We start from the raw sequence: 13,146 nt of genomic DNA, 5'->3' as shown, positions 1-13,146 counted from the left end.
ATAATACTATAATGGATATGACACCTCTAGAACTCTACCGGTAAAAATTTAACAGCTAAAGTTCCGTCATTATGATACTGGGAAGCAAGAAGGTAAATGGAAGAACTCCAATATGCCGAGCATTAGCAACCAACGAACCAGTTAACACATCAAGCATGACATTTTTTTCATCTTTTCATTCCCTTACTAATTCGTACTCTGCCATACACTAAGGTCTGATACTGTACAGAAATTCAAAAAGCATGAGATTGCTTTACACAGAAGTAATTTAGGGACTATAATGTTTATGAAGTCTTTACTAATATAGATTGTTTGTTACAGTATGCAGCTCAGAAGTTTCCTTTTCCTAAATATTTCAGTGATGACTCCACGACCGTGTTTTCCATAATTTTACCATTGTTCATGGTTCTCAGTTATGCAATGTTGTGTCCTTCTATTCTAAAGAGAATCGTGGAAGAAAAAGAAACTGGAGTGAAGGTATGTGTTTTATAATTAAATGAGTGAAATATCTGAGTTCATTAAATATTATGCATAGGCTGGATAAAAAGTAATGGCAACACTGCTGTCATGTGACGATGGTGCGTTCGAGAGTTGCCAGCTGTGTGGACATGAACAAGGACTGTTAGATGAGTTAGTGCAGCCAGCGGCGACAGTACTCTGTCAATCTACTGCAGTGTGTAGAACGTTCACTTTCATAGGGATAATGCGAGCGCTCTAAGACCACGTTTACAAAACTAGAGCAACGTTCCTGGATCAAAATTGAAGTGACACGAGGTCGTAGTGCACAAGAATATTTTCAGGGACTGCATGAAGCATATGCCGGTGCAGGTTGCCATATTGCACAGTGGCACGATGGGTTAAAGCGTTCCAGGAAGGCTGGGATGCCGTTCAGGACAACCTCCGTACAGGACGACCCCACGTGGAGGACAACACAGTTCAACTCCTTGCTTCCCTGTTGGATGCTGATCGCCGATGGACTGCCCGTGAGTTAGCAGCGGAAGTTGGAGTATGTCACAAAACTGTGCTCCACATTCTGCAAGACATTCTGGGTTACCGCAAAATTACAGGGCGTTGGATACCCCATGAAATTTCCGAGGTTTAACAATGGCACTGCTATGCAGCCGCACAGGCCTTGTTGGACCGATAACAAAGGAAAGATGAAGACTTTCTTGGACGAATCGTCGCTATGGACGAAACTTGGGCTCGCTCATACGAACCAACCGAACTTGAAACGTCAATCAAATGGATGGAAGCATCCAGGTTCTTCCCGTCCGAAGAAAGTGCGCCCTACACAAAGTGCTGTGAAGGTGATGTTCATTGTGGCATATGACATTGATGGGGTAATACTGCACCACACTGTACCTCCAAGGCAGACGGAAAACGCGGACTACTGGAACATTCAACCTACTCACCCAATATGATCCATGCGATTACGATCTTTTCACCAAAGTGAAAGAACCAATGAGAGGGACACGGTACAATACCAGAGATGAACTTATCCATTCTTTAGGGCGGTCAATACGGAACATCAACAAAGATGAATGCCTTCCAAACATTTGGTAAAAGGTAATAAATAAGGGGGCGACTATATAGAAGGTATGTAAATGTTGTACCCTGTGAATAAAGCCATGTCAGAAATATCGAACTGTTGCCATTACTTTTTATCCAATCTTGTATTTTGAATTACTGTAGTTATTATTGTTATCATAATTACCATTAGCATTACCGTCATCTTCGTTAACAGCAAAATAATCACAGTAAATTGTTTTATGTTGCCTCTGACAACATATCACCACCATCTTTGAAATGTAATTTTAAAATAGGTACTTGTAGCTTCAAGATAACGTATATCAGTACCTTTTCATTAAGTGTGTTACACAATTCCCGTTTATAGTTTATTTTTCTGAACTATAAAGCAAAGGAATTCGCTCTGTAGCTGCACATTCTAAGGCAGCATGCAAAATGATAACTGATTCGGGTCTTAACGGGGAAATAAATTTTCTCATGAAAATTCGTCCAGTGTATGGGACTGTTGCCCATCCAGCATCGTGTGTTGTTGATTTAAATTTTAAAATAAATACGCATTAACATTTCCTGAAAACTTACATTTTATATTTCCAGATATGATTTGTGGATATTAAATACGAACAAAATCTACAGTAAAACCCGATAAAACACTGTTCAAGGGACCGAGTGTAAAACGCATATTAACTGGGACCGCGAATTAGGCGGGTATACTAATTTTGACTTATATACAGTATTTATTAGCATTTTTCTTTATTGAAATACATGATTCATGAAAGGTAATGCAGTATTACTGCATTATGTAATTACCGTACTGTACGTCAAAGACATTTACAATATATACTGTACTTAATTCTTTCGAAAAAAAAAAAGCCATTTATAGTTGTTTGCCATGTGTGTGTTCTCCAAGTCCTCATGTTTACCACACTTCAGTTTCTGCGATTACATCCTCCCGACATCGCAGCTGTAGTGATTGAGTCACGATTTTTTATTATCGTTCTTAATGTCGATGATGGGATTCCTAATGCATCAGAGAGTTGTTTCTGAGTAAGAGTACTGTTCTCATCGTGCTTTTGTAAGATTTCCAATTTTTCCGACATAGAAAGGGCTTTTTGTTTAACACTCATTGTAATGACATTCACAGACAGTTCAATACACAAAAGGACAACAAACTGCCCAGCAAAAATTTCCAGAATTTTATTACGGCCGAGTGCGGAATGTTGTTTGAGAGAGAGGGTTAGCAAGAGGGTGAGGTATTGTAACTGTATGTAGGCTTTAAGCGCGCAGTTAAGGAGTCGAATAAGAGAGCATAACAAGAGGGTGGGGTATACTAAGGTATGAAGTATGAAGGTTTAAATGTGCAGGTAAAGGGTCGAATACCAATACTTTTCAGGTTAATGGCACCAGTGAGTTCAATGACCAAGATGTTTCATTGCTGTTACAGTACATTGCTGAAAATTACATCGAAAATATTCCAGAAAAACAGTGTATTATGCGGGACTTGAGCGCAACAAACGGGGTATTTCATAAAGGTGTTATATATGAAATGTGCAGGGACCGGACAAAAAAAAGCGTAGTACATGGGATAGCGTAATAAGCGGGCGTGTCTTATCTAGGTTTTACTGTATTTAGTAGGTTAGTAGAAACTGTTATACACAGACATACAGACGTTATGCCCAAAATTACTTCTCCTTTTGCGGAGATACTGACAATGCATGTACACCTAAAAATCTCAAAGTTACTTCTGCAGCATCTTGATACTTCAATATATTTTCCATAGTGTTTCTGTGTTGTTTGGAATCGTAACAATAAAAAGTCAGGCATCTTGACTCTCTTATAGGCCTATTAATTCTTGTCTTACTTTTGTCAACAGGAACTAATGAAAATGATGGGACTTAAAACGTGGATGTTGTATCTCGGATGGTTTGTGAACGCTATAATTGTGAACATAATCACAATCACCATCATCACCATTCTGCTTACAGTACCGTTTGGTGATTATGCAATACTTGATCATGGAGACTTCTTTCTAGTGTGGTTTACATTTTTACTCTACTCTGCATCTGGATTAATCTTCTGCTTTGCCATAAGTTCAGTCTTCTCGAAACGTAAGTATTTACAATTTAAGCTTTTGTTATGTAACTTATTTTGCGTAACAGTTACCATTTGTTACTAATGGAGAAAAATTCGCTCTGGCGCCGAGGATCGAACCCAGGACAATATACGCCAATATATAAATCGAACATGAAGTAAGGCCACTAAGGAAAAAGAACAAAAGAGAAAGATTCGTTCCAGTGCAGTAGGTTGAACTTCGGCATATGTCAGTGGTTAGGGCACCCAGTGTGTAGAACTAGGATCCGGGTTCGATCCTCGATGCCAGAGCGAATTTTTCTTCATTAATAATAATAATTCTTCCTGAACTGTGTTGGAAATTAATTTTCATCCAAATCAATATTTCATTTACGTGTGACATATTACTAGTAGATAAGATAAGATAAGATATACTTACTTAACTTTTAATGCTGTGTTTTATTGATTGAAGCTATGTGATGTACCGATACTCTAAAACATATGTTTCCAATGATTTACAGGCAGTAACTTATCCGCATATTTTTAATTTATGAAGAGATAATATTATTGATTATTTTTCTGGTGTAACTAATGTAAGACATATTGGCAAACAAAAAAAAAAAGTGGCTAGTAATTTAGTTCTGTCATTGACCTTATACAGTATACAAATGCAGTGTTCAATATTCTTTCACTAAATATCGCAGGTTCATAGTCCAGCCGAGGGCAATGTATTTTTTTAATTATAATATACGAAGTTCGACATTTTCCAGGAGGCAAGTAAATCTAGAAGTCATATGTCACACAGAAAACCTTAATATTATATTCGATTTATTAATGTATAATGTAGGTGCTCATTTTCATATGTACATAGCTCTCTTGGCTAACCCTAGTATCTAGAAAGTGGAAACAATATGAATTTTCTCTACAAGCGATTTTCGGATAATACCATTTTATCATTGTGAATAATAAATTTCTTCCCCTCGGAAATAGATTTTAACTCAGCCAGACTGGTAAAATTTCACAAAAAAACCTTATTTAATCATATCTACAGACACTATAGGCCTAAGTATTACTTGCCTATTTTACTAACAAGCTAAAATGCAAGCTTTGAATTTATAATAAGAACACTAGCAATAAAAAATCAAATTAGTTCTTGAACTATACTGCATTGTTACTCTTATACAATGGAGATTTATTTTCACCACCTTTGACTACCGTCATTTGTACTAATTGTCGTTTTTGCCAGATTATGTACCCGTACATTTCTCCTGGTTAACTAACATTAGCACAATCTCGAGCCTCTAGTCACATTTCCGAGTGTTCTAGTTCGTAGGTTCATTGTTCTTGTATATAGGTATCTTAAAGCATGACAGCAGCTAATTTCAGTACAGTATTGTAATAATCAGTAAACAAATACTGGTATGCTTCTGTTTGAAACACACATTTTGCCGTTTATTAAATTTTACAGCATCTATTAAGCTTTTCCCTTAAAATCCTATGGGAAATGTAACAAATTTAATAATTTTTATTAAATTAAATGAAAGTGATGGTGTTAAGAGTTAATATTGCTTGTAATAGCTACATAATTTTGTTCAGTGTTATAACCTAAAAGGAAGAAATTTATATGTGATTAGGTTTTATTTTTATGTTGAATTGTCATTACAACATAAATTTAAATGATTCTATTATCGTCATTTCAATAACCATCACAGTTTTGTAGAATGAAGCACCGGTAATGATGATAAAGTTCCATTGTATTATTATTATTATCATTAACATCATTATTATTATTATTATTATTATTATTATTATTATTATTATTATTATCATCATTATCATTATTATTATTATTATTATCATTATCATCATTATTATTATCATTATCATTGTCACTGTCATCATTATCATCATCATCATTATTATTATTATTATTATTATTATTATTATTATTATTATTATTAGCCAGGTACTACCATTGCTACTACCAAGTTAGATTCTGATGATATGAAAGTCATGCTTTAATTATTGAATTACAGTTTTTAATGCATCTGAAAAATTAAATCATTTTAATCCTTTCAGCAACTTTGGCCATGAGCATGGGTGTATTCCTGTGGACACTGTCACACTCGGCCATGACATATGTTGTTGCTACTGGGAGCTCTCTGCCTTTGGGTGTCAAGATGTTAACTGCCCTTCTACCAAATACGGCAATTAGTTGGATTTTCCGTGTGCTTGTGTCATGGGAAACCAAAGGTTAGTATATTTAATACAGTACACAATTTTGCAACACAAATTTCGATGACAAGCGGTAGAATATTGAGAAGTTAGACTTTTTCAGATAAAAGAGTGTAGTGAATAGTAAATCACTATAAATAGAAATAAAGAAGTTAGCTATTCTGAAAACTTTGCATTTGCATAAGAAAATATCAGATACTGGTACTGCAATTTTATAATATTTTCATATGAAACATACAGCTCTAAACAAATGTAAATAATTAAAATGTGTAAATCTGCAGCTATGTACAATTATTTTATTTTGTCTTTTATTTATGTAAACAAAGTATTTATGTGAGTTTCGTTTCATGCATGTTCGTAATATTCGGGACATGTGATGTTTGGCATTCTCTATTTTATTGCTCATCAAATATTACCTACAAGAATATCTAGAACATAAATAAAAGAACCAGCATTTAATATATATATATATCCAACTGTACTGTTTTCTTCAGTGTTCACTGTCATTTGTTTCAGGTCCGGGCCTTAGCTGGGATAATGTTTTCAGTTCCCCAAATGGCATGGAAAATGACCTCACCATTGGTCTTTTGTGGGTGATGTTAATTGTGGATATGATCATATACGGCATCATCACATGGTATTTTGATTCTATTATGCCAGGAAAATATGGAGTTGCGAAACCTTGGTACTTCATTTTCATGGTACGAAAAACAATATATTTCATTAGCATATTAAATTGAGGACCATTTTTGCAAAACTTGCTAACTGAAAAAACTAAATTTTACAGGAGACACAAAAAACTGAATGGAGACAAGTAGGTTATAGGTGCAACCATCAAACTTTGACACACTACAATGAAGAGAAATAATTCAATTTTGCTAAGATAACTTTAACATCATGTAGAGGCCTGCTTTATGTTAACGAATCCACCAAAATCTCAATTTTGCAAATTTTGCAGTTAGCAAGTTTTGCAAAAACGGTCCTCAATTAGTCTAAAACATGGATTTTAATTATAAATTCATTAGGTTAAATCCACAAATCCAAACTGCCCTCTATGCAACAAAGAAGAAGAAATGACTGAATATCATCTACAAACCTGTGAAGTTCTACCTGATGGATCCACCACAGAGAAATATTGGAGAGCAAGAACGCTAATGGCTTCGTTGCCAAAGCCCGGCATTAGATAACAGCAACAACAAATATAAATTCATTTTTAATTTGTCATAAATATTAACAACAAAAAATTGCACATTTATTATGTAGGCCTAAGTGAAGAGAAAAATATGATGAAACATATTGACTGAAAAAATTATTAAACTTAAATGAAAGGTATTTGAAGATGGTGAAATGTATGTCAGACAATACTTGTAGACTTATGATAGTGGCGTCGCAAAGAAGGGTCCAGGGGGAAAACCTGCTAAGTCACATTTTACTGTTTTTACAGGAGAGCAAGTTAAAAGTTTCAAGGTCCATTACATTCTATTGTCTCTGAGGTATCATTCTTCAAATATTTCTGGCTTAATCAAGTTTTTACTCTGTACAATTAGACCACAGAAATCTCTACAGCTTGAGGTATTACATGGCATTCAAAACAAAAAATTGACAATTTTGGACTTAACAGGTTTTTCCCCTGGACCCTTCTAGTCCCCACAAAGTTGAATCACCGCCAATTAGTACCATTTTGGAATTGTGCTAATATGATAAGACATAAATTCCATTTTTTGATGTGGGAACTCATGTAAGCTGGATTTAATTATTCGCAATGATACGATGATTGGCAAGAATTATGAGTGGTGTATCATTTTTACAGTGTTCCTATTTTAAGATACTTTATATCACATTGAAGAGGAGCAAAAGCTGAAGGAATGTATCCCGATTTACCACGAAAATCGTCTGTAGCTGCATTTAGATTAGCAACAGGCCATGATTGTTTGGGCAAACACCTACATAGGATTGGAATATATCAGTCCCCTAACTGCAACTCAAACCAAGAAATGGATTCGGAACACCTCAAAATCTGTGCTTCAGTGGCTAGTCATGATAATATCTTTGAAAAATATTGGAGTGCAAGAGGTCAAAGGACTTTATTGTCAAATGCCTGGCATTAGAAAACAACAACAACATGTATCCTCTCTTTTCATTTTGTCATTCTGTAGGAGAATATACAACAAATTTTGAAGGAGAAGTTACTGCTATTTATATGTCTTTGCAAAACCTCTTATATAGATTAAATAAATTCCAAAATGCTGTCATATTATCAGATTCAAGGGCAGCATACAGGCTATAATTTACAACAGTCTACAAAAGGGGCTAAAATTCAGGATTGTAAGGTCGATCTGTTACCTAGCTAAACTACAGAAAAAAAATAGTTTACAGTGGATCCCTTTGCGATGTAAAGGGAAATGAAACAACAGACTTTTTGGCTGAAAAGGGCACTGAACTTTTACAACCATGTAATTAATAATGCATTTTCATTTCCTTCTGTAAAACAGCTAATCAAAAGTAAATTCAAATCCGCCAAAAACAACAAAATTCGGATGGACTGAAAAATAAAACCTGGGAAATATAATTGACTAACTCCCAGATAATGCTCCAAGGACCACGTAAATATGGAGTTATGATGTTCAGGTTGATAACAGGTCATGATTGTTTGGCATGCCACCTGCACAGGATAGGAATTTCTCGTACATCCGCCTGTGTATTGTGTGATGCAAATGAAGACATGAATATGAAACACATCAAAAGATGCACAGCATTGCTACAGGAAGATGACATGGTACAAAAATACTGGAGTGCAAGACGGCGAATGTCTTCATTGCCAAGTGCCTAGGCATTAGACCAACAACAACAATCAGTTTAAGATACTAGAGAGTGCCATTGAGACTTTACCAGCAGAGCCATCTGCACCTGAAAGTAGGAAAAGTAGGTAGGCGATATGAAGGTGTTGAGAATTTTGCTTTAATAACTTCAATTTTTGTACCGTTCTGTCATATGCTACACATTTATTGTGAAATATGACACTCAGTTTTACTTTCCCTGTCAGAGCAAGCTGAAACTGAATTACAGATACTTGCGTTCAGAGGCAAGCTCAGTAGACTACATTACGAAAAAAACAAAAATTATTTTTATATTTGCACCTTGATGAAACATCCTCCTTGCTCAAGAAGTGTTCCTGTCCACATTTATATATTACTGCTGTTTTTAAAAGTATAGATTTGTTCCGAATAGTTGCCTGTTATTTATTTAATGCATTATTTGATATATTTTCTTAAAGATTTATTGTGTCAAATCTATTCCAGGTACAATATTGGCTAAATAAAAAAGTTACTGACACTACCGCATCTTCAGATGACAACACTGGACATGACAGTAAGTTTGAAGCTGCTCCAAGTAATCTGACTGTCGGAATCAAGATAGAAAATCTTCGAAAAGTATATCAGTCACTCGGTGGAACTAACAAGAAGGTGGCAGTGGACGGGGTTACGCTAGATATTTATAATGGGGAAATTACAGCTCTCCTTGGACATAACGGTGCTGGGAAAACCACGACTATGTCTATTGTTACAGGTGAGAATTTAGAAATAAGTGAATCAGTGAGTAACAGAACAGCTGCAAAAAACGTTTTGGGTTGTTTAACTATTTGAAAGAGAAATTCATAGAGACAGTTTGGTGTTAGAGAGAAAGACACACATGCGTGTGCGTTCAAATCATACCAAAAATAGAGCTGTTAAAATTTAATGTTTGCAATTTACATTTATTCAAAATTGTATTTATTTCTTTATTTTAGTGATAATTTATAGTTGTTTTAAATTTTCTATGCAGGTGTATCATTAACAGATATGCTAGAGATTCATCTCTAGGTTTTCACTGAGTAACGCCTTTCTTTACTGACATTTCACCATTTTACCGTTAATCATCATCATCATCATCATCATCATTTAAATTTTCTATGCAGGTGTATCATTAACAGATATGCTAGAGATTCATCTCTAGGTTTTCACTGAGTAACGCCTTTCTTTACTGACATTTCACCATTTTACCGTTAATCATCATCATCATCATCATCATCATCGTCATCATCATCTTCCTGCTGGTGTAATATCATACATTCGTCTTTCATGAGCAACATTTATGGCAGAGTTTCAGCGCGTTCTTTCTGATAGGAAACACTTCAGGTCAATAATAATTTAATCTTGCAATGTATTGTTATGATTAGGGAACATATTTCTAGGTGCTAAAAAAGAGAGATTTAGAACTTCATAAAATTCAGTTTAGGATTTTTATTAAGAGTGTATATAAAATTAGCAATTAATAATTTTAATTTTAGTAAATATTCCATTTTAGATTAAATTTAAGTACAAAGAACTGGTGCTGACAATGAGTGCTACTGAACTGAACACTCAAATTCTATCAATGAAAGAGACTGATTGTTAATGTGTCAGTTTCATTTCGCATAACAGAGGTGCATTGACGTGAAAACTAAATTGTAAGCTCTCGCCTAACATGAACATTCTACCACCCCTTTTATGGTAGATGGACTTTTCCAAACTAATTTCAGTTCCAGGGAATTAGGTAAAATCTTCTCTCCTCTTCTAAGATCAATACAGGACGAACTTTCAGATCAGTGTTTGTTTGTAAGATATTTTTTAAATATTTTTATTAGAATTTTTGTAGTTATCTTAGTAATTTTTTCGCTTTTAGTACCGGCATTTTTATTTTAAATATGCGCAAAATACTAAAAAGGCGCTTTTCAGGCATAAACATAGATTTTAGGCATTTATAGGACTTTATAGTTAATTTAGGCATTTTAAGTTCTATAGAATTTTAATAGGGAGGTACTGTGTACATGAAACTTAGAGATATCTGAATAACATACGTCTAGGATGTAGCAAACAAAATAGGTACGGAACTAGAAATAGATTCCCTAGTTACGATAAAAAATATAATTTCAATGCTTCAAATATTAAGAATTTGTAGACGTCTCCCTTAATAATACATTTTAACTTAAAGTATTGTAACTATCATCAGTTTGAACATTGTACTAAACTGTTACAGGTTTTGTTTTTCAGTGGCTTAGCTTTTTAATAAATTGAAGATCATTATGTTTTGTATTTAGGGCTTCTTACGCCTCTGGACAAAAAAGTCACCTCTTTCCAAATAAATGGTATACAGAATTTATTTCAATTTTGACTTCTTGTGCTTGTCTAAAAATAATACAGTTTTTTTTTTGCGTAACTGAAATTATAAATATAAATGATGAGGTTACATAAATTACTCTGTACCAGAGTTATGTTCCATTTAACGCAAGTTTTTGTACGAGTTTTCTTTGCCGCCTTGATCAAGTGCCCAGTTTGCCACCTCCTAAATATGGCTCTGGTTGTAATGCCTTTCCTTTTATTGAACCTGTTCACCGCGATTTTTTTGTATCTCCGACAGGAATGTTTTCACCTACAAGTGGCTCTGTGACCATCAATGGTTATGACATCCATCACAACTTGGAAAAAGTGCGAGAGAATCTGGGCTTATGTCCACAACATAACTTACTATTTACAAACCTCACTGTCATAGAACATCTCATTTTCTTTGCAATGGTAAGTGGTCTCTTTTGTGATATTACATCATTCCAATGCTCTGTGACATTATATAGTTGCCACATCTTAAGATAGATAGATTTATTCGTTCCATAATATTCTTACATTTGCTTTATAGCATAGAATAGAAACATGTACAATTCTTACGTTTAAATATAAATGCAATACATATAAAATGCAAATATGAAATTTGTATAGAATTAATACCTTAATAACAATAATATTTTATACAATGTAATATGTTTACCATTTAATAGTATTAAAATATTTACACAGTACTGTGAAATGTCAAGAATTCATGTACAGAATAGAAAGTGTGAGATATTAAGTAATTTTTTAGTTTTACCTTAAATAATGCAGGGTTTTGGCTATGATTCTTAATGTCTTCAGGAAGACTATTGAACATTTTTATCGCCATGTAACGTATTCCCCTTTGATAGCATGATAAATTTGATGATGGCGTATGAAAATCATTCTTTCTGCGGGTATTTATACTATGTATGGCTGAGTTAGTTGGAAAATTTTCTTTATTACATAAGAGGAAATTTATTATAGAGTATATGTATTGATTTGTTAAGGTTAGAATCTCTCATTTTTTTTTTAAATAATCTACATGATTCTCTAGCCTTTGCTCCAACTATTATTCTAATGGCTCTTTTTTGTATTAAGAATATATTTTTACTATCTGCAGAATCTCGCCAAAATATTATTCCGTAGGACATAATGGAATGAAAATAGGCAAAATATATAGTCTTTAAGATACTGCTGTTTATAAATTGTTGTAACGACCTAATCACGAAGCATGCTGAGCTAAGTTTGGGGGGTATTTCTTTGATATGATTTTTCCAATTTATTGTATTATTAATATGCAAACCAAGAAATTTGGTTGTTGATGTTTCTAGTAGAGGTATATTGTTGATAGTTGTGTCCAATGTTTCAGAGATTAAATTTGAAGTGGTTTAAAATTGAATTATGTTAGTTTTATTAATGTTTATTGGTTGTAAACCAGTCATAAATTTTAAAGAGAATTATTTGTGTTTTATATTTGAATGTGGCAAAGTTCTTGTCTGTAATTATGATACTTGTGTCATCTGCAAATAGTATAGGATAACCTATTCCTTTTATTATGGGGCCAAGGTCATTTATAAAAATTAGAAAAAGAAGAGGCCCTAATATAGATCCTTGTGGGACCACACATTTCTGTCTTATGTCTTTTTCTATAACACCCATGCGACCAATTTATGAAATGTATTTTGACATTGCCAGAGTAACATTAACTGGTTCTTATGTAATCATGTCTGGAGACACTGGAGACAATAAACCATCAACAAACATGTTTTAATTCTTTGGTTGCAGTTGAAAGGTTGTTCTAAGTCTACAGCAACACTAGAGGCTGAAGCTCTGATTGACAGGCTTAACCTGAGTACAAAAGCCAATCAAATGTGTTCAACTTTGTCTGGTGGAATGAAAAGAAAACTGTCTTTGGGCATAGCTTTGATTGGACACACCAAAGTAAGTGCTTACTACTTCGTTTGTTGCATTACACGAGGTGCGTCCAGAAAGCAAGTTTCCCTTGGGCCATTTACAAAAAGAATACCGGTACATAATTCCTGGAAAGATTTGTTGGAACAAGTACAGTAATTGTTGAGCTATTTTCAACATATTCCCCACCGGAATTGAAACATTTGTTATACTGGGGATCAACAGAGAGGTGCAGACAGCTGTC

General features: G+C 34.2%; 1 protein-coding gene across 1 annotated transcript in view; it reads left to right on the top strand.

Moving 5' to 3' along the window:
* LOC138699464 (phospholipid-transporting ATPase ABCA3-like) overlaps positions 1-13,146 on the top strand; it is a 62,065-nt gene that overhangs the window by 11,999 nt on the left and 36,920 nt on the right. Inside the window, exons 4-10 of the mRNA XM_069825359.1 lie at positions 322-477; positions 3,398-3,632; positions 5,674-5,847; positions 6,346-6,530; positions 9,129-9,396; positions 11,266-11,420; positions 12,777-12,932. Coding sequence (XP_069681460.1) covers positions 322-477; positions 3,398-3,632; positions 5,674-5,847; positions 6,346-6,530; positions 9,129-9,396; positions 11,266-11,420; positions 12,777-12,932 — 1,329 coding nt within the window. The remainder of the gene's footprint in view (positions 1-321; positions 478-3,397; positions 3,633-5,673; positions 5,848-6,345; positions 6,531-9,128; positions 9,397-11,265; positions 11,421-12,776; positions 12,933-13,146) is intronic.

This window comes from Periplaneta americana, chromosome 5, assembly GCF_040183065.1.
Source record: "Periplaneta americana isolate PAMFEO1 chromosome 5, P.americana_PAMFEO1_priV1, whole genome shotgun sequence".
In the NCBI taxonomy this organism is placed as follows: domain Eukaryota; kingdom Metazoa; phylum Arthropoda; class Insecta; order Blattodea; family Blattidae; genus Periplaneta; species Periplaneta americana.
This window is presented reverse-complemented; position numbering and strand designations above follow the sequence as displayed.